This window comes from Epinephelus lanceolatus, chromosome 23 (assembly GCF_041903045.1).
Source record: "Epinephelus lanceolatus isolate andai-2023 chromosome 23, ASM4190304v1, whole genome shotgun sequence".
Lineage (NCBI taxonomy): Eukaryota > Metazoa > Chordata > Actinopteri > Perciformes > Serranidae > Epinephelus > Epinephelus lanceolatus.
Window position 1 is genome coordinate 11,568,129 of NC_135756.1, and position 22,935 is coordinate 11,591,063.

The 22,935-nt window shown below is 40.9% G+C and overlaps 1 protein-coding gene across 1 annotated transcript; it reads left to right on the forward strand.

Moving 5' to 3' along the window:
* The first annotated feature begins 2,946 nt into the window (after window positions 1-2,946).
* Window positions 2,947-22,740, forward strand: LOC117249418 (G1/S-specific cyclin-D2-like). The gene is made up of 5 exons (XM_033615068.2): window positions 2,947-3,362; window positions 4,252-4,467; window positions 8,575-8,734; window positions 14,245-14,393; window positions 19,305-22,740. Exons 1-5 carry the CDS (start codon window positions 3,168-3,170, stop codon window positions 19,467-19,469), a joined length of 885 nt encoding a protein of 294 aa, XP_033470959.1. The 5' UTR covers window positions 2,947-3,167; the 3' UTR covers window positions 19,470-22,740.
* The last annotated feature ends 195 nt before the right edge of the window (window positions 22,741-22,935 follow it).

A 22,935-nucleotide genomic window follows, 5' to 3' on the forward strand; every position in this document is an offset into this window, starting at 1 on the left:
CATGGTATACGATATTAAACACTCATTATTATTATTATTATTATTATTATTATTATTATTATTATCAGTTACAGTGACTCGTAAAGAAATGAAAACAGAAGGGTTCTTTATTATGATAGAAACCTGAAACCATTTTTTTAAAATGGAAGCAGCCCATGTGTATAAAAGTCTGACAGTCCGGTTGCAGTTTTTTCACAACAGTAAATAATCAAATATAGGCCTAAACAATATGATAACCATCAATTTTGATACCACAGTATATGGTTTGATGTTATACCAGTGCAACCCTTGTACACACACAAGTAATTTGATTCCAGGTTTTTGCAGTGCTTTTATACACTTACACATACATTGACATAATGGCTAGAGACAGGGAAACAAAGCTGGAACATAAGGGTAAAGAATAGATCACACTATTAGGTTCAAGGTTATTTATTGTCAAATGAACAAACTTGGGTCACAGAATCCCTCCAACAATGTAATTTAGGTATGTATAATAATGATAATAATAGTAATACTAATATCACACAATTAGAAACAATAAGAGAAACTAAATATAAGGATATAGGGATGTAAAGTAGAGCAAATTAAAATAGGAAGAAATATAGCATAATAAAATATGTAGTATAAATTCACGGTTTAAAAATATGAAGTGAGGGACTGTTCCATATTTATGAGGGGGAAGTGGGTGGTGCAAAAAGTGGGAAGCATGTTAAATAATGTATCAGGCACACGGGAGGGATTTATGTTTTTTATTTAGGCTTAGTGGAGGGACATACAAATTTAAATGGTTGTATTTATTTTACAGCAGATGTTTAAAGAAATAATTATATTTTCTTTAAAAACCTCCAAAATTACATTATTTACCAACGGCAGAAACTGTAAAAACTGAAGTTATTGTTGAATTATTGCTGAAAACTTCCATCAGAATAAAACAAAACTAAATCTGAGCATACAATAGTGATTTTTCATCAGAACGACTTTATTCTTCATGACATTTAAAATATGTCCAAAAAGAAACTGTTTGCATGAACTAACCAGCACGCATAATAAGATGGAAAAACCGAGCCTTGTTTTACAACTCCAGGATTTTGTCTTCAACTTTTAACTTTCAAATATCAAGGGGAAAGTTTTTAAAAAAAATCTACTAACTAATTACTGGTGGAGGGAGGGTCATGCATTTTCCACTAGACGCTCATTCACATCCCAGCCACCTCCTCCTCTGATAAATCAAGAACAGTCCATGAGTTATATAAATCAGTTATACAATACAAAGTAAGTGATATAAATCAGTGGTTGCATGAATACACAGAATTTAACAAGAACATGCTGTAGTAAAATGTGTATGTGAAAAAACTGGTGTATATATAACTTATTATATACATACAGTACAGGCCTACATTAAAAAGCACTAATGACCAACAATAAAAATAAAACATCCACATACAAGTTTAGCTCTGTAAGTTGTAAACGAGAGGAATAACCACTGAATGGATATACATGCAGATTATGTTTATGTCAGCCACATTATGTGCATGCATACATGTCTATAGACTGTATATACAGCATGTAGGTTTTTTTTAAAAGGATTTAATTAGGGACTGTTTGTTATTTATGAGGGGGGAGGGTGTGGAGCAAAAAGAGAGAGGCGTGTCAACTAATGTTTTTAGCACTGGGGTGGTGGGTTTTTTGCTTGGGGGAGGGGCATACATATTTTAATGGTTGTATTTTGTATTTATTTCACTGCCGATGAAACATGTTTTCTTTAAAAATCACCAAAATTACACCATTTAACACAGTAAGTAAAAACTGAAGTTATTATTGCATTTTCAAATTTCTGACGGATGTACATGCACTTTATCATTATGTAGGCCACATTATGTGCATGCATACAGTACATGTCTGTAGACTAAGAGTTTTTAAAGGATTTAATTAGGGACTGTTTTTATTTAGGAGGGGCAAGGGGATGCTGCAAAAAGGAGGAAGCATGTCAACTAATGTTTTTTTTTTTCCGGCTCGGGAGAGGGGCATACAAATTTAAATGGCTGTATTTTGTTCTGTTTTATTTATTTATTTATTACCACCAGTATTTAGAGAAAACATACTGTTCAGACCTGGAAGGCATGTTTTCTTTAAAAATGACCAAAACTACATCATTTATCGTGGCCAGGATTTGTAAAAACAGAAATTATCATTGAAATTTCAAACTTCTGATGGATATACATGCAGTTTACTTTATGTTGGCCACATTATGTGCCTGCATACATGTTTATAGACCGTATACAGCATGTAGGGGTTAATTAGGAACTGTGTGTTATTCATGAGGGTGGAGGGGGTGGTACGAAAAGGAGGAAGCATGTCAACTAATGTTTTAAGCGCTGGGGAGCTGTTTATTATTATTATCAATATTATTATTAATATTATTTTTGGCTTAGGGGAGGGGCATACAAATTTAAATGGTTGTATTTTGTGTTAATTTTCCTACTGATTTTTAAAGAAGTATTTAAATTTTCTTCAATAATCAATTTATCACAGCCAGAATTTGTAAAAACAGAAATTATTGCTGCTTTTTCAAATTTCTGATGGATATACATGCACTTATGTTTATGTAGGCCACATTATGTGCATGCAGACATGGTTATAAAGTGTAGGCCTTTGGCTGGGGTTTTTTAGGATTTAATTAGTATGTCCATTGTAGTTATTATGCTATATTTCATGCAGAGGCATCTGAAGGCACCATAAAAGTATGTTGTATTGAAAACCAGTTTTGATGAGGCCTACGTCATGGTCGGCGTGTCTGCTTCTCTTTCAAAGTATTTGCTGAGAAAGTAGAGCAGGACCGGAAGCCAGGCCCACAGTTCCTAGAAGAGCAGCAGTCAGAAGAGAACAGCTTGTGCCACGGGGACTTTTATTTTGAAAGCGGTCACCGGATGTTGTCCCCGTCGTTGTGTCCGGTTTGACTCGGAGCAGGCAGCGCAGAAGAAGAAGCAGCAGAGAGGCAGCAGGACTGGAGCACAACCAGCAGTCTCAGCCTCATGCTTCACCCTGGGCACTTCTCCTCCTCCTCCGGCCCGCTGAAGACAACATTGTGACAGTATTTATTTTTTATTTTTTATTATTTAGCCACACAAAAAAAAGTGGAGGGGAGGAGAAGGGGGGGCCGAGTCATGGAGCTTTATTGCCTGGAGTCGGACACAGCCGTGAGAGCCCAGCCTGACCCAAACATCCTCTATGATGACAGAGTGTTGCAAAGTTTATTAACCATTGAGGACAGGTTTTTACCTCAGTGCTCTTATTTCCAGCGGGTCCAGAAGGATATTCAGCCTTATATGAGACGAATGGTTGCAGGTTGGATGCACGAGGTTTGTGAACATTGTGTGAGCTAACCTAACTGCTTTAGCTAATTCTCCTTCTTTTGCATGTCGACGTTCAGCTTTTAAGCTAATTAAAGCCCATAAAGTGAGAGTTTTAGCTCACAGAGAGTTGTCATGGATGTTAACCCATTTGACAATTGAATGAGAGTGACTCACCAAAAGGCGTGGGAGAGTCGGAAATTCCACCACGAAGAGTTTCAGCTTCAAAGAAATAGCCTAGCTAGATATTTACATTGGTTAACAGCTACAAAGTTGGTGCTTTTTGCTAACCAGCTAGCTCAGGCGACAGAGGGGAAGTCAATGTTAATTTACATAATCGAAAAACCAACAGTTCCCCTTTTTAATAATTATTATTAATTTTTTAAAATGGCCCAAGCTCGCTGGCTTCGCTCGGGCAACGTGCATGCATACCCACTTTCATTTTTGGAGATAAAAACACGTCATGTTTGCAAAATAATCCGATTTTTAACTGTCGGGATCTGTTTCAACACAACTTGTGGACATTGTGCACATGTTTTAAAGCTCATAGGTGATATGTTTTAATTTTTAAATATTTTTTAAAGTGGGCAAGCCCCAACAAGGAAGAGGAGTTGAATGGCGACGTTTTGCTGAACGACTTCCTATTGAACTAATTTGTTTCTGCCTTGCCCTGACTTCACAGACTTCACAGCCTCTGACTGACTGAAGTGACATGAAAATTAGTGATTTAACCCAAATTAACTCCAACATGGGGCAATCACATTTCTCAGCATAGCCCACCCCCATCTGCAACTCCTGCTCTGCTGTTAAAACTTACAAATCCTCCACTTTTCTTTTATATTTCTCACATTTTTACTTATGATCTAATTTTCTCTGTCCCATTTCTGTCTCATTTCAGGTATGTGAAGAGGAGAAGAGTAATGAAGACGTCTTCCCATTAGCCATTAATTATTTGGACAGATTTTTAGCAGTGATGCCCACAAGAAAGAGTTATTTGCAGCTCCTGGGAGCTGTGTGCATATTCGTGGCCTCCAAGTTAAAGGACTTCAGGCCGCTCTCTGCAGAAAAACTTTGCATGTACACAGACAACTCCATCACACCACGGGAACTGCTGGTAAGCACTGGACTTTTCAAAAGCCCCAATTCATTCATTCATGAGAGCATAAAAATGCCATGTCATATTTTTGGGATGATTTTATAATGCTAATGGCTATATTGGTTTCACAGGAAGTATCCTATTTTCCTTTATAAGTGGAGCTGTGCACAATACAGCCACATCCTTTCTTTGGATCCATGTGGACTGGAGAGGCGTGTGATGCCATCTAGTGCCAGTTATGCAGCATAGGATTTAGATAGGGACTCGCTTTGTGTTTTAGATACAGATAGGAGAGTTTATACTTACTAAAGCAGCCAATATGCACACATCTACATGAGTTTTCATTTCATTTTATTGGTTTATTTCGAACAGGGGCAGTGCACACAACACAATGCTAATTTCCATCTGTTGTCCCTACGTGTATATAATGCACATGTGACAGTATGATACACATATAACAAAATAAAACAGTATAGGGCAAGCAAACAAAACAGAAAACATTATAAGACCGTAGGACATACCAGTGTGTATACATTTAGAGAGGCATTATTTCAGCCATTTTAGTATGAAACAAGTAGTATATCTCTTAATTGGATCAACAAGAAAACTTTGCGAAAATTAAGCTTATGGAACAAACTTTTAAGAGCAGTGTGTCCACCACAACTCAGCGTATTAAAGCTGCAACTAACCGTTATTTTTTTAATAATCAAATGTTTTCTTAATTAATTATTTGTTCTATAAAATGCCATAAAATTTTTTTTAAAAAAAAGTAGCCATCACCATCCCCAAAAGCCCAAGTTGATGTCTTCAAAACTGTTCTGTCTGACCAACACTCCAAAAACTACAGATGTTAAGTTGACCAAAAAAAAAAATTGCACTCAAGGTCTGCAAACAAGCTTGTTCTGGAGCTTTCTACAGTCTCGCACAGTCCTCCTCAGCAGATTAAGTTCGCTCAGTTGCTATAGATGTGTACAGTTGATCAGACTTTGTCCATGAGATCTAGTTTACCATCGCAGTGCTAAGAGAAGGGGAAGCAGAGCTGAGATGATTAGTAGATCGACCAAAAAATTCAGTCATTTTTCAAGCAAAGTGGTCAAGTTTCCGGCTTTTCAATTAAAGAATCTGCAGCTCTTCTTGTCTTAGCTGACTGTAAGCTCTGCATCTTTGAGGTTAGGACTGTTTAGAGACAAGAATTTACAAATAAAAAACTTATAATAGGTGATATTTTATAGACAAATCAAGGGAGGAACCAGTTGCAGCCATAAAGAAAAGAAGCAAATCCTCCAGTTGAAGCAGTAATAAAATCATATTTATGCTTAAAATTTACACTAACAATGAATTGAACATCAAAATAGTCTAATCCATAAACCAGCTAATTGTTCCAGTTCTAGAACATGTCACAGTTTGCCTCTTAGTTCAACCAACAGCTCCACACGCTCTCTATACATCCTCCTGTGTTGCCTGCAGCTGTTGAGGGAAATGACATTCATCCCATTTGATGCTCCATATTGTCGTAAGACCCCAGATTCCTGGATATCCTGACAGGATGCACAGAGAAGGCAGCAGGAGCCAGTCAAAGACGCTGCAGCTCTTCCTTGTAATGAACACTCAGCTGCTGCTGCTGCTGCTGCTTCAGCTGGAAGAGAGATGTTTTCAGGGGGTGGAGGGGTGGTTGTGTCGAGGGCAGCTGTCCAGGAAGTGAGCGCACCGACAGCGAACCTCCGCCCCGCTCATCTCGCAGTCGAAAATCTCCACAAGGGCTAAAATAGGTTGAACGCAAGCATGTGTGAGGCAGGTTATGTACAGGAAACCCACGTAAATGTGAATGATGGCTGACATTTGAGATGACTGATGAGCGTTTAGTGACGGGGGGGACTGTCCCTGTTGGCTTTTGGGGTTTACTACGTTTGCTTTTTAGGCGAGACTGCTTTGTGAAGTGAGTGAGGAGTTAAAGTCATCAGCATTTATTTTGTCAGTGTATAAAAATGTCTCAATAGTACAGTCAACCAGTTTAGCTGCTTTTACTGCTCAGACGTCACCATGTAGACTTTGATTTTTTTAAATGCACTTTTTTAATCAGCCTTGTTTTTCCCGTACTTGCTGCTACATATAGTTGTGAAATTAAAGGAAGTACAATCAAGAAACTTTCCTCAGTAATGTAACAGTGCTGTCATCTTCCAGAGGGACAGTTATTCTGAAAACATAATGAAATGATTCAACAGTCCTCTGCACATGGCTGACGTCATGGTCTTCACGGGGGACCACGAGGAGAAATGTCAGAAAGCCTTTACAGACCTGCAGTGGGACTTTTATTTTGGCTAATGAGTAGGTTTGATGAAAAACAGGGAAATAAAATCTAGACTTTTAATGTTTAAATGTGTTATGGGTCAAAACTCCAGCAGCACCAGCAAGTCCACTGCATTTCAGCTTGTGGCCTTCATCAGGATCAACATGAAACCCATTAGCTTAAATCATTAATGTTTCATGATGACCCTGATGAAGGCCACAAGCTGAAACACATTGGTCTTGCAGTAAAGTTGTTATGTGTACTACAAGTTTTGCTGGAGTTTCAACCTCATCAGACTTATTTCCCTTCTCTATGTATCCTGAAAGTAGGTGGGGTCACATCAGAAACTGCCACCCTGCTTCTAAAATGTGTAACAGGACATGAGCAAATGTTTAAAAATGCATTGTGTGAGTGCGCTGGTGCGGTGCTTTGATTTCTGGTGTTTCCTCATTGGTAAATTTGCACAGCAGCCATTTTATTGGCTGGTGTCACTGGGTGTTGTAATGATTTTGATATTGACAATGACTGCTCATTCTGTGTCTAGCTTTTGTACTCAAAGGAATACTTCACCTGTGAAACGATGACATTTGTATATCAATAACTCACCCCATGTAAAGTTGAATTTGTGAAGAATACGAAGAATCCAAAAACAGACAATTTCTAATAAATTGAAGCAGTAATTTTACCTCACTGAACACAGGAGCTGCTGCAGCGTCCATTGTTTGTGCTATATTCCACATAACGAGTAGCACGCCTGGACAAGAGTGTATGTTTGAACTCTGACTAATGGAGTGCACAAATAGAGTTCAAATGCGCATGCATGCCCAGGTGTGCTAATTGAATGCGGAAGAATTTTTTAATCATAAGGTTTTAGTGAAGGTGCATGTGTTTGGGAAGTACTGAGCGTATGACTGGATAAATGAGACTTGGATTATACTGCACGAGTTGTGTGTGAGAGTTTGTAGTGAGATGTTTTGCTGTTGTTAAACACGGCCACTTTTTACTTCAATTCATGAAGAATTTTCTCCGGTTTTGGATTCTTCGTTCACCGTGGAGACGTATGAGAAAAACAGGGTGTTCCTCATGAATTCAACATAGCTTGGAGTGAGTAATAGATATACAAATGATCATTATGTGGGTGCAGTGTTCTTTAAACTTCTGCAGCCTCTGTGGTTTTGACAAGTCAGAGGGTTGTATGCATTTGCACGTCACCATATCAGTTGACATTTTTAGTTTTCATTTGTGCAGTTGCACTTTTTTAAAGACTGACTTCTTGATGTCCTGACTTTTTCAATTGATACTTAAGTTGCATCCTCGTCCTTGCTATTACTCACTCAAATACCGAAAGCCAAACAGGAAAACATTAAAATTAAATTAGTAAGTGGGCGAATTGTTCAGATGATTTAACAAACAGGAAATTAAATCACGAGATATGTACACCTTTCCTGCTGATGCAAAATCTGACTGTATTAAGAGTCAGCTCTGTGCTGCTGCTGCTGCTTGTGCAGTGCACATTCACTGTAGCTGTTTGAGGCTTGTGACAGGAAGGAAGGGGCTAGCTGTCTCATTGGCAGGGCAAAGCTTGTCACATGTCGGCGTTATGAACACAAAGGATGTGAGGAATGAGAAAGGCACGCAGATAATAAGATACAGCGAGGAGAGATAAAGTGAAAAAATGTTACTCTTCTTACAGAGCTATTTCCTCTGGGAATAGGGACAGGCTGTGATCTTCTTCACGGTCAATGGAGGCATGGCAGCACGCCATTTAACCCTCTGACTGAGAAGACTCTGCCAACAGACTGAATGTGAAATGACTGACACTCTCCTCTGTGTTTTAGGACTGGGAGCTGGTCGTGCTGGGGAAGTTGAAGTGGAACATGGCCTCAGTCATCCCCAATGATTTTATAGAGCACATCATTCGCAGGCTTCCCCTTCCCAAAGACAAGCTGGCGATGGTCCGCAAACACACTCAGACATTCATTGCTCTCTGTGCCACAGGTAACGCAGCTGCATATCATCTCATGAGCATTTTTCTGTTTCTGTTGCTCCCTCGCATGCTCACTTTGCTGCCTTGTGATTCCCACATCCACCAGAATATTCCCACACACACAAACATTCTCCCATCGTGAGTCATCGGTGACCTCTTTCTTCTCTCGGCATACTCTTCTGGCCGCCTTATCCTCTTTCTAGTCTCAGCCTGTAGTAGGGGTTTTTCTTCCCAGCTGCTAAAAGCTGCTTAAAGTGGCCATTTCCACATTTCTCTCAAGTGTCTGGGAAGAATGCCATCAGTGCTGCTCTGTTTAGATGAGCCACGTACACGGGTGAAAGTTTTTCACTGGTGTGATATGAAAAAGCAATGCAGGATTACGGAAATCTGCATACAAATTTTAGGCATGACAACTATGCACACCGGCTTTGTTGCAAATAATCCATGTTGCCATGTGCAATTTTTCCTCTTAAATAATGCCCATGTCCACTCTGAACAACAAAAACCTATCCACACAGAAGATGTGTGGGGCTAACATTAATTACACGATGCACAAACCTTATTAAACCCCCAGATTTGTTGCTCACACTAACGTTAGCTTTTGTAGCTAGCCAGTAGATATATTGTAATAACCAGACAGTAGACCCCAAGATGGTGCTTATTCAGTACAAGGAAACTGCTTTCTCTTCATATGGGTTATAAAAAAAAACAGGCAAAAACATCACATACAAATGAATGAAACGCAACTGTTTCAACTCTGAATGAAAACTTTCTGCCACTCCAGAGAGCGGTGGTCCTCAGTGTCAACTTTACGCTGTTTTGTTGTGACCATGTCTGCTACTTAGCAGGAAATGTTAAGTAACTGATTGTTTGCGTGTTTACCGTCTGTTACTGAAAACATTAGTTCCACCTGCAGTAGTTCCTGCTTGGCACATGTATGATAAACTGTGTGACAGTCCTGCCATCTTTATCTTACTTGATAAACCATTATTGTGTGACAGGTCACATATTTTGAAAGACAAGCCACGGGCCATTTAGAATGGGTCCATGGGCCACGATTGGCCCCCGGTCCAGACTTTGGACCTGCCTGGTATAAAATGACGGATGTGGCACCAGTGATGGCACCCATTGGTTTGTGGACCGCTGTTCTGAAGCCTTGAGTTTGGATTTCGACCGTTGCCATTTTGGGTTCTTTTGGAGCCAAAAGTGACCATATTTGGACGAGAGGGTGGAGCTGTGGATGAGCAAGGGTTTGATCTGACTCACAGGCTGTAGCGGCGCCTCGCACGCAGCCACTCACTCAAGCTGCCACACGCTTAAATATGCATAATTTTAAGCCTTAATGATTGGGTAAGTGGTGGCATGCTGGTGCAGTGGTTAGCATTGTTGCCTCACAGCAAGACGGTTCAAATCCCTCTGTGTGGAGTTTGCATGTTCTTCCTGTGTCAGCGTGGGTTTTCTCCGGGTACTCCGGCTTCCTCCCACAGTCCAAAGACGTGCAGGTTAACTGGTGACTCTAAATTGGCTGTAGGTGTGGTGTGGTAATAGTCTGGCAACCTGTCCAGGGTGTACCCCTCCTCTCGTCCAGTGTCAGCTGGGATAGGCTCCAGCCCCCCTTGCGACCCCCTAATAGGATACACGGTTACAAAAAATGAATGAATGGGTAAGTTATTAAAAAAAAAATCCAATTAGCCAGCAAATTAGCTATAGAGACCAAAACCGTTTTTGTACCAGGCTGTAAACGTGGGTATTTCTGCTGTAAAGTCAGACATTTCAACATGGCGGTTTATGGGGACTGACTCTGTTCTGGAGCCTGCCTCAAGTGGTCATTCGATAAACTGCAGTTTTTGTTCACTCGGCTCATAGACTTTACATTGTGATGTTTACACAGATATTTGAGTTGTCTTTCTTGGCTCAAGGAAATTTTTACAAATATAAAACCTCCATGGATCAAAAAGTCATAATAGTGAATAACTGACCTTGTTTGCAGTTTGAGGTGTCCGGTCAACAGACATCTCTCATATAATGGTGATCTATGGGGAAAATGCTCTTTGGGCCCCAGTGTATTTTTTCACTTCAAAACAATGAGTGGCCACTTGGGTCTGGGCTAACCCCGTTGCGCGATCAACATAAAACTTTAGCAAGGGCATATCAGCTACATTAGCATCGTCATTGTATCCCAGCTGAAGCACAACCCACATTGATAAGATGGTCCCCCGTTTTGGCAGCAAGCTATCTATGACCTGGGGGTGTGACATCTGTCAGAACAAAGGATTTCATTGGTACAAAAAACAAGATCCTAGAGTCTCAAATGAACGCAGACAACTATAGCCAAAAAACAAGGCAGGTGAAATATATATTTTTCATTATGTTTATTCTTTGAGCACAGGTAATCTAACAGACCAACACCTATCAACTCTTTCGCGGTCTGCGAAACACTAATCAGACCCTTCAGATTCTGCCCAAAACGAGGTCTAGTATATAACCAATAGAGGGCGCTCAAACAACAGCCTAAGCCCCAAGCATGCCAAAGGATTTCATTGGTTTAACATATATTTTCACAGGCAGATATCCGCTGAATTAAAGGTCAGAGCGAATGTTTTTTCCCCTGCATGAATGTTCCGCAGGTGTGTTCAAGCATTCATGAGAACCCACAAACTAGTTTTTAGAAATTTCTGTGCAAGCTTTTCAGACAAAAATCCATGCTTGGTGTGAAACGGCTTTAAGTATGGTGATTGTATCGTACTGTCATGTGATGTAGGACTCAGGTGCAGCCGAACTCTCCCTCTGTTGTTTGTTGACAAGGAAGCTTCCAGGTTTTAAAAAGTCAGGCCAGTGATCCTCAGTTTCCCTTTTGTCCCGGCTTCATGTCCAAAATATACTCTGGAGGCTCTGGAGAAGCACAAACTCAGATGTCCCCTTAGTCCTCTCCCTAGATGAATTTCCATGGCATTCCTTCGCCTATACGAGGAATCCTTCTAATATTTTCATATCCTGCACAGAAATACTACAGCAGGATCACGTAACATGCAGTGCTGCTCTGTCACAAGGCTGCCTTTCATCTGCTACCTCCTTTCAGCTAATTCAATGAAGGAAATAAAACAAAGGAGGTCACTTTAGTCACTGTGGTCAGATCTGGCCAATAAGCACTTGTTTACTAGAGCTAGTTATTGGAACCATAGGCCTCTTCAATGAGTTTCATGCCCCGTTTAGCACAGTTTTAGTGTCACACTTTTTTTTATATTTGGGTGTGTTTCAGTGGTCGCCTCTGCTATTCATAAGCAGCTGGTTATATCCAAGCACAAAGCAGCCGCAGTGAGGGAAAAAAAGAGGCCTGCTGTGGTTGTGCAGTAATGTAAATGTTTGGAGTTTTATATGGAGTTGAGATGTTATTCTTATGATGGAGGAGCTCCTCCTATGGACAGCTGGCCCCTGGAGGAGAAGATGGGCGTAGTGAAGCAGGCTGCTCTCCAGGGTTTAATCAAAGCTATCAGGCCACCACCACTGGTTTCCACTGGGCTAGGACTATGTGCTGGGTTGGACTTATACAGCCCTTAACAATTGTGTGTGCCAAGTCTCTTCCTTTTTAAGATTGGTCATGTCCATGTGCTGAGGCCGGAACAAGCCTGTGTATTGTAATAGTGGAAAACCCTCCAGGGGCTGTATTCAAGAAACATCCTAAAACTGAAGTAGTTCCTGACTGGCTTTGTTGGAACAAACTCCTGAAAATAAAGGGCGTGTTAGTCCCTAACTTTGGGACTCCAGTCAGGAAATCAACAAACTTCAAAAGCATATTTTGATGGTGTATAAGTTGGTAAGCTTACCCACAAATGGAAACAAGCCAATAGGAGTTGGGTAATGCTTGAACAGAACTGGTTTTGTACGACGAATTGTTTGGCCTCATTGGAACTCTAAAAATATTAATTGTTGTTCCAACACTCCAACCAATTGATTGGTTGATGCACATTATCTCTAGATTAACGAAAGTATGGGACAGACAGGGAGAACAGCTCCCCCGCCCCTTCAGGCAGCTGCGGTGCCAAATGAAAGACAGGGAGGGAGTGGTGACAGCCAGATAGGTAACTCCAGTGGAGTGAGGCAAAGGAGGGAATGTGTCTTTTTTTGTTGTCACGTATTGCGAATTTTCACACCGAATAGAGCATTTTCACACATCGGACTCAGTGTACAAGGTTTCTGTGCGTAATGATGTTTTTTTCAGGAGACGGATTTTAAAAAACACATCCGAAAAAACTGACTCAGTGTGCAATGGCCTTTCGCTGAAACAAATGCTGCACCTCGAAAGCGCTAGCACCAGTGATTGTCTCATGAATGAGAATTTGGTTGAACAAGAGCATATTGACTTACAGACTAGAAGATGTCAGCCCCTAGAAAAATTAGAGCAATAGTTGTGTTAAGAATGAAAAAACAGAGCTGAGGAGAGAAAACCGGCTCCTTTCTCACAATCACAGCATGGAGTGGGTGTGAAAATCAGATTGTCAGCTTCGGAAAGTTGCAGAAATGCTTGGAAATGTGTGGGGGGAGGGAGGTGACCGCGGTTATTCGACTGTTCAGCAGCTCTGCAGAAGCACGCTAGCAGCTTAACACCGGAGGTGATTCGAACGCTTACTGTTTGAACTTGGAATTTCTCTGATGAATTATCCATCAAACCAAAAATGTGCCCCTCAGACTCCACTTTGTTTGACAGCTAATGAAGTGTCCGTGAAATAGTTATGAATAAATCAATTGAGCTGATTTGGTCAACCGGAAGTAAATCACAGTCACAACCTCTGTCTATCTGATTGACAGACCATAGTCACCTGCCAAACACCAATCACTGTGGACATAGTAAGTTCATTCATAAGACATGATGTAAACCATAGAAACGGACTCATTTCTTAGCTCAGGAGTTCTCTTAGATCCCCTGAAAAAGTTTCTCTCAGCAGCTTTGTGAAAAGTTTCAAGAGAAAACTCATAGATGGGAACTTTTCAGAAGACGCCTAGTGGTCAGATACTTACAGGTTTTCGTATGAAGTGAAAATAAGGCAAGAGAAGGAGGTTTTATTCACAGCCACATCATGAGCTGTTCTAAAGCAGCTCAGTACTTGCGGAGGTGTAGTCTCAATGGCTGCCTCTTCTTCCGCCTCCTCCATCCAGGCCTGTTGTCACTTAAGCCTTTAGACTGGGATACGCACCGGAGGGAGTCGTTCCTGGAACTTATTGCGCAGCGAGTAGGAGGATTCCTACTCTGCTTTTCTAATCACAGCTGAAGTTTCTATGAAGGAAACCACACAGGTTACACTGTGCAGCTACGTCTGTCGAAATTCACACTGTGGGAAAATTGAGTTCAGCTGCGGAGCATGCGCACTGGGGACGACTCAGATGTTTGCAGCTCTCATACTTCCTCTGGGCTGATTAAGTGTTGCAGTTCTTCATGTCACAGCTAAAAATGTGATTTCCGCACGTCACCGTGGTCTGAAGCTGCTGCGTGACTAATTGCACATTAACACTCTTTCCTTGCCAGATGACCGCCTTGCCATGAACCCTCCTTCCATGATCGCCACGGGCAGCATGGGAGCCGCTGTCTGTGGCCTGCAGCTGGACCACGCTGACCAGAGGCTGAGTCGAGATAACCTGACAGACCTGCTGGCCAAGATCACCAACACAGAGGTGGTGAGTACAGCAGTGAGGGGGGATTTATACCTGCCAGAAGTAATTACTCAATAGTTTAAGTGCAACACAACAATGCATTGTTAATAATCATTGCAACATCTCACGACAGCAGCATAAAAGGCCCTTTAGTAAACAACAATGATGACTTCAGTAGTGGCAGATTGAAGCTATTTACTTTTCACGGAGAGAGAGGCAGAGCGAGCTTTTGGCTCTTGGCTGTGGAGCCAGACTGCTGCTATAAAGAGCAGCGGCAGAGGGAATGTCTTCTTAAAACTCAGAGCCCACATTCTTGTGGTAGGACACATGCAATTTCTCTGCATGGCTCCCACTTTAGCTGCGTGCCCCTCCTGGTGGAGGAATATGTTTGTAATCAAGTTGAGGAGCGTCTTTCCCAGAGCAAACGGGCCGATGAAGAAACAGTTATCCAAGCTGTCTGCATATCTGCAGAACAACACTTAAGAACATTCTTAGATTACTTTATAAATGTATGAAAACCCATTGAATTTAATGCATTAACTGTATACAACCTATAACCTACACATGCCATCGTAATGAGCACATGTACAATTTATCAGTTTGCGTTAATAAGCATTTTAAAATATGAATGGAGTTTGCACTGTGTACAGGTGCTGTATTAAAAATAAATGGAAGTGAATGGGTCTCCATTGATTTTAATGTATTATGTAAGTTATGAAAAGTGCATGCCATCATAATGAGCTTTGATTCAATTTATTAGTGTGCTCTACGTAGCGTTTTAAACTTGAATAGTTTGTGCTTTATATAGGTGCTGTATTATAAATACAATGGGAGTGAATGGGCCTCTATTGACTTTAATGCATTTTGTAAGTCATAAAAAGAGCATGCCATCATAACCAGCTTTTATACAATTTATTAGCATGCACTAAAAAGCATTTTACATTTTGAACAGAGTTTGCACTGCATACAGGTGCTGCATTAAAAATACAATGGGAGTAAATGGGCCTCCATTGACTTAAATGCATTATGTCACCTCATAACAATTCATAAACTATAAATACCATTATAATTGGATTATACATACCATTCTGTTGGCAATAATAAGCATTTTCAAATATCAATGGAGTCTGTACTATATACAGGTGCTGTGTTACAAATACAGTGGGAGTAAATGGGCCTCCATTGTCTTTAATGTGTCATCGAAGTCATAAAAGTTGCATGCCATCATATTGAGCTTTCATTTAGTTTAGTAGTGTGTACTAATAAGCATTTTTAAATATGAATGGAGTTTGTGCTGTATGCAGGTGTTCTGTTATAAATACAATGGGTATAACGTGCCTCCATTGACTTTAATGCATTGTATGACCTCATAACAATTCATAAACTATAAACCATTATAATAAAAATACATTATAATTAGATTACACATACCAATCTGTTGGCTATAATAAGCATTTTCAAATATTTTGTACTATGTACAGGTGCTGTGTCGTAAATACAGTTGAAGTGAATGGGCTTCCATTGACTTTAATGTATTGTGAAAGTCATAAAATATGCATGCCATTACAATGAGCCTTCATACAGTTTATTTGTTTGTACTAATAGACATTGTGAAATTTGAATGGAGTTTGTGTTGTTTTTAGGTGTTGTATCATGAATACAATGGGAGTGAATGGGCCTCCAGTGACTTAAATTTATATTACTTCACTGCACTCACTATAAATCCCATCATAATGTGATTATACACCCTTGATCAGTGGGCAACACTGAGTATTTTCAAATATCAATGCAGTCTTTATTGTATATAGGTGCTGTGTTATAAATACAGTGGGGGTGAATGGGCCTCCATTGACTTAAATGTTTTATTAAGTCATAAAAAGTACATGCCATCACACTGAGCTTTTGTACAGATGACAAGTGTGCAATAGTTAGCATTTTTCAAGGTATAGAGTTTCTACTGAATTCCCATAGAAATCCATTTTTTGTTGGATTTAAAAATTAAACAACTCATAATATAGATATTGATAATCAATATCAATAACAAAGGTCACAGCAGACATAAATTATCATATGTAATGTGTCATACTTGGCATAACTTTTTTGTTTAACATATAAATGGTTTTCTTTGCTGCTACAGAGCAGTCACAGTAACTTCATATATTTATCCCAGTGTGTGATTTCATTGTCACAGTGAGTCACTGTTACACCAGAGGACCATTTCAGAAGCCTAGAAATCCCAAAAAGGCCACAGCCAATGGGCCACAGGAACAACACGGTTTGCCTCTTAGCTTGTGGTTACGTTGCCACGGCGACGAGGGCCCCGCAAACCCAGCCGTCACAACAGGCGCTCCAAATGCAGCCCATCAGGTTCCAATTATCCGTACATTTCAAAGGAATGTTGGCCTCTTTGCGAGCCTCGGTTCATTCTTTTAAGAGTCCTGCAGCCGGCTCAGTGAGCCAGACCTCCCACATCTTCCACACAGACCTGCAGAGAGACGCGGACGGAGAGACAGAGGATCCCCTTTCACTGGAGAAGTTGTCCAAAAACATCCGGTCCCACTGTCCTATATTCTCTTTTACACCCAAACTCAGAGGTTCAGGGTGCAGTAGGTCAAAGCCATTTCCTCTAGACCTCCACATGGGACTGACCGCACTGTAAACCCAAAGGGGGGGTGGAGGCAGGGAGTCCAGATCTGCTTATCTGTTCCCTGATAGACCACAGAGGTCCTGTAGGAGTCTTGACCCTACACATTCCCCCAGTATTCATACCTCAGACATGCACAAGTCTCGTGTCAGAGAGGAGTCCTGTGCCCACCGCGGAGCTCACTGCAGTGTGTTGTTGGTATTGGAGCGTGCTGGTACCCATTGTTCTGGTCATGATGCAGACAGGACCACCTACCTCAACCCACATAATACCCTGCTGGTATGCTATGCATGTGACCAAAGCTGTTTAACAACTTGCACCTCAAATGTGATGAAATGCCAGGTTTTTGCACGCGAGTGTCTGCGGACAGGTGGACAAATTGAACCCTCTAATGTCCGTCTATTCATCATCTGTAAATACACAGAGCATCTTTTATTTATAGTTACATAACTTTATGAAGTTTCTCATGCGTCAGAAAACCAGCTGTAAGTGCTGATTTGGGGCTTCTACATAATCTTTATGTCTGTAGCATAACAGTTTTTTGAGACATGTTTGGAAGAAGACTTTATTATAGTTTCTTATAACGTTCTGAAACAATGTCTTTAACAATCTTGAGTCGTTTATATTTTGACGAAAGATTTGCACATTTTTATAGGCGCCTATTTATTTTTTTCCACTTTGGTGGGGTTGGTCCAGGATTTATATTCCTGCGTCAGCTCTCTGCAGAGCCTATGCACGTAGCCTACGCCATTGTGAGCATTTATACTTGTGCGGTGGTGTGTCTGTGTCACTCTGCAGTTACACCTCCAAAACACTAGTCTGTGGCAGAGGTTTCTGTGAAGTGCTGTAAAGTTTAGTTAATTCAAAACACACATTAAACATGGCTTAATAGAGACAGTTTAAAACACAAGTACATAAATCAGCTTCACTATAACTCGCAGCATTCACAGACAAAGCACTTGTATTTATCTGGACACGTTTTCCCCACAAATACAACATGTGTCCCTTGGGGGGTTGTGTGGGGTGTACTGTGCGATTATGGGGTACCAGTGTCGCTGCTATGAGCCATCCAATCCCTGTATGACCAAAGTGAGCTGCGTCCGCATACTCGGCGTTAGGTCAAACACGTTCTCCATGGGTGCTGGCCTCCACCAAGATTGTCCCTTGTCACCAATTCTGTTCGTGATATTCATGGAAGGGATCCCGACGTGTAGCCAGGAGGAGGAAGGGGTCCCGTTTGGGGATCACAGAATTGCATCACTACTTTTTGCACATGATGTGGTTCTGTTGGCTTCATCACACCGTGACCTCCAGCATGCACTGGGGCGGTTTGCAGCTGAGTGTGAAGCAGTCGGGATGAGAGTCAGCACCTTCAAATCTGAGGTCATGGTTCTCTGATGGAAAATGGTGGATTGCCCCCTGCGGGTTAGAGTTACTGCCTCAAGGGAGGGAGTTGAAGTATGTCTGGGTCCTGTTCATGAGTGAGAGTAGAAAGGGAGTGTGAGATGGACCAGTGGCTTCTGCAGTGATGCAGGCGCTGCGCTGGACTGCCATGGTGAAGAGGGAGCTGGGCCGGAAGGCGAAGCTTTCAATTTACTGGTCCCTCTATGTCCTATCCCTCACCTATGGTTATGAGCTCTGGGTAGTGACCGGAAGAATGAGATCGCAGATACAAGTGGCCGAAATGTGTTTCCTCCGTGGGGTGATTGGGCTCAGCCTTAGAGATAGAGTACGGACATCCAGAGGGAGCTCGGAGTAGAGCTGCTGCTCCTTGGCGTCAAAAGGAGTCAGTTGAGGTGGTTCAGGCATCTGATCAGGATCCTCCTGGGCATGTCCAACCGGTAGGAGGCGCCGGGGCGGACCCAGAACATGCTGGAGGGATTTCATATCTTATCTGGCCTGGGAAGGCCTTGGGGTCCTCAAGGAGGAGCTGGAAAGCATTGCTGGGGAGAGGGACGTCTGGGGAGCTTTGCTTGGCCTGCTCCTGACCCAGCCCCAGATAAGTGGATAAAAATAGATGGATGATCAGGGCCTAATACTTTGTTAAGTTGACCAAAAAAAGTCAGACTTATATCTAAATCTGTGCTGGAAAAAAGATTGTGCATGTGGGATAAGAACAGTTTAAAAGACAAAAATGGATGCAGAGAGAGTCAGCAAAACAAACCAAAATGAGCTTTGACTCGGGGGTTGTACAGCTGATGTGCCTTACAATCACTTTAACAGAAGCAAATAGCAAAAAGTGTGACTGAAGTGCATATATGTGTAACAGCGTCTGACCCTTTTTGTTCCAGGATTGTTTGAGGGCATGCCAGGAGCAGATAGAGCGTGTGCTGGCCACCAGCCTGCAGCAGGGCCAGCAGTACCGGCAGGAGAACAGCGTCAGGGCAGGAAACAAGGCGAGAGATCAGCAAGACCAGTCCAGCACCCCCACAGATGTACGTGATGTCAACTTATGAACTCCCATCACCATTCGAATTGCACACACCACTCATGCCTGTTTACCAATGAACTAACGGGAGCGAGGGGGCATGAGCTGCCAGTATGAACGCCACATGAGCGATGGTGTGACAATCTATGAACTTTTAGCAAATAAGAAATTTCTAGTTTTTCTCCTTTTTTTTGCCCCGTTCATGCCCAGTTTGGTGTTTTTGTACTGTTTTGAAAAGCGCTTTAAAAAATAAAGGTATTATTATTAATATTAATATTATTATTATTATTACTTCCACCTTTTGTATGGGCCACACGTAATCAAACAGGCTATCTTGAAAACTTGATAGTGCCTAGGTTTCCCCAGAATCGAAACCTGAATATATTTTCATACTTGAACAAAAGAAAAAACAGCATAATTATATGAAATATATTTCTTTTGATACAACCTAGTAAAAATAAATATGATAAATAATGTATATTTAGCTAGCATTTAGTTATGTAACTCTTTTATCATCTTTAGTGAGCAGTTATCGATTCACAGTTTTATTGTGTTTTCCTCACCTGTGCAGGAAAACTATCGTAGTGATTGAAATGCTGATAATACAGTACATGGCATTTAAACCGAGCTGATATCCAGTCAGAGGAGCGCTACTGTAGTTAGCTGCTCCCTGTCTCTATCAATCATACTGTGCACCTGTAGCACTGCTTACTATTTATGCTGAAAAGTGCTGGCCAGGAGTGGGCTGGGCCTGCTCACAGAGGAAGGACATGAGGGGCTTTGAGGTCTGGAGCAGTGGCTACTGTTAACGATTAACGCAGAGGTCTTGATTTCACTGCTCAATCCACAGACTAGTACAGTATGTTAATAGGACGATGTGTACATGTATTATAATTTAGCAAGGCTACATAATAATTGTTCTGTTCTTGGTCTAGCTCCTACGTGTTAGAGAGTGTTTAGTAGATGGTTTGCGGGCGATCATAGCCTCAGATAGGTAGTATGATGTCATGTTACTAGAGGAAAAGGAGATTTGGCAAGTTGTTTTTACCAGGTTTGAGAGGAAATGGACGCAGGTTGAAGTAGAGATGTTCCGATACCATTTTTTCCCCTCCGGATACCAAGTCCAATACCTGAATTTACGCATTAGCCAATACCGAATAGAGATCTGATACCAGATAAAAATTCAGCAGCTGTATACTACTAATCCTGGTGGATATGGATGTGAAATTATTGCTGTCATCGACTACGTTTACTTGCTCAAAATGTTCCAGTTCTTGCCCTTACTTCAAAAAAGACAGTATTCCTACTAGTCTGTTCACATGTCTAATAAAAAATGAATATTCCCATTTACATGCAGCTTTGTGTACTCCGGTTATCGGGCCCTAACCTGTCGATTATCATGCGAAAATATAGGAAAGTGGAAGGACTGGAGCCGTGTACAGCGTATCCATGACAACACACAGATCTGACCGTAAGCAGGCGAGAGGCCGTGAGTTTCTCAACAAATTATCTGGTATCAGATTTATGCATAGACTTATGCTCGCTGATACCTGATGCATCATTTTGGACAGTATCGGAGGTATATCTGATGCCGGTATCGGAACAACTCTAGGTTGGAGGTGTTTGTCGTGAGGTTTTTTTTGAAAACAAATGCATGTGTAAAGTAGGGGGGAAGCTAGAAGTCTGGGTTTGAATGATAGCGAAACAGGAAGTTAACTTAAGCTATGTAACGTTTCTGCAGATAAGTTGTGCTGCAGTTTCTCCTGTTATCAATTTCACCATTAATTTTTTTTTTTTTTGAGAGAAAGAGTGGGCGACTCGGAACAATATTGATGCACTTTTAAAAACACACTCCTTAAGAATGGTAAGGGGATGGTGGTTGAGGAGAGTTCGGTGGGTTTTTAGGGTCTTTTTTTTTTTTTTTTTTTAAGTTATTTGATTTTTTTTTTTTTCTGGGCTGGATTCCCATGGGGTAACGCACATTGTCTTGAAAGCTACGCCCTGACAGGTGAGTAGACGTAGGATAATCGGTGTTATAGTATATTAAGGAAAGCCAAGTCACTTGTAGACTTTTTTTTTTTTGTTTCAGTGCGTTTATGTAACCTTACTTGAATTTTTAATTCATAGCCAAAACCTTCCAATAGTTCTTTCAAAAAGTGACACACGTACTGTGTCCTAAATATGCTTCATGTTTTTGCTCTTTTTATGTAGACTGCTCTCTGAACTGAAGTTTTCTCCATTATAGACATGGGTAGGTAGGAGTGAAAGTTTTGACTGTATATAACCAATTTCCCAACGAGCAGAAATGCTGCAAAGTCATTACATTTTTAGAAGAGAAATGTAATCGTATTCATGCATGTTCTGTTGTGCAAAAAGCCAAATGTTCTCTGAAAAAAAAAGTGCTTTAAACAGATAAAATGTGTATGCTTTAAAAGGTTTTGTGTATAATTTGAAAGATAATTCCAAGGTGAGAAAACTAGATTATACATGTCATTCTCTTGCTGCTATGAAGCTTTTTCTTTTCTAGTCTTACACAAAGATGCCTTATTGTGATTCACTTGTGTGCTGCTATATTATGAAATTGTGTATATGTAACAAGTCTTTGCTTTTTCTGTTGTATGTGTACTGGAGGGAACGTAACACAGTTTTGGTGCGGGACTGGAAGTACTTTGTTTTTTGCCGATCTTTTTTTGATTAGCATGTTTTATTCTTTTTATTGTTCCATTTGTATCTTTATATTCTACCATATTCTTGCTGCTTCTGTGTAATGTTTGTGTACCTCAGGTTAATTTGGACGAATAGAGCGAGAGCCCATCTCGCATTACCTCATCAAACATCACATCACACACACGTCGTTTTCACTCTGAATTTGTTGGACGGGTTTCACGTTTTGTTTTTTTTTTTTTGTTTTTGGTTTTTTTTTTCTGTCTGGATGAGAGGAAAGACGGTGCTTCTCCTCTTTAAATCAAGAAATGTCTGCCACCAGATTCCACTGAGCAGTTATAAGTGCCTATACTTTAAAATAGGTTATTCGTGTATCTAAATAAAAAAACTGCCTATACTGTTTGTTATACATGTATTTGGAAAGACAAAAAAAAAACATTTTTTCCTTGGAATTTCATTGGAACAAAGTGGACTATTGTTTATTTTTGAGGTACCCATTTAGTTGAAGTTTAAACCACGAGAATGTTTTATCATTGTTCAGTGTGGTTGTTTTTCCAGACTCCTCTCCCACTATCCCCATGTGCAACCACACAGTGTACCTCAACAATTTCTCCTCAATAAATTGGCTAAAATCATGTGACTGGTTTATTTGTCTTCCTCTGTAGAGACTGAGACCTGACCATCTGCAGGAATGAGAAGTGAATTGTGCCTTTTGTCAGAATTTACCTTCCTGTCGCCACTAGAGGACGACTAAACCACTGAAACGTGGACAAGAGGGTGAAAGAGCAAGTGGTGCTGCCCTTAAAATTATATATAAATCAGTGCACAAG

Coding starts and splice junctions, on each gene's coding strand:
- LOC117249418 (XM_033615068.2), top strand. CDS start 3,168: ATGGAGCTTTATTGCCTGGAGTCGGACACAGCCGTGAGAGCCCAGCCT. Junction 4,468..8,574: donor TCACACCACGGGAACTGCTG/GTAAGCACTGGA, acceptor TCTGTGTTTTAG/GACTGGGAGCTGGTCGTGCT. Junction 8,735..14,244: donor CATTGCTCTCTGTGCCACAG/GTAACGCAGCTG, acceptor TTTCCTTGCCAG/ATGACCGCCTTGCCATGAAC.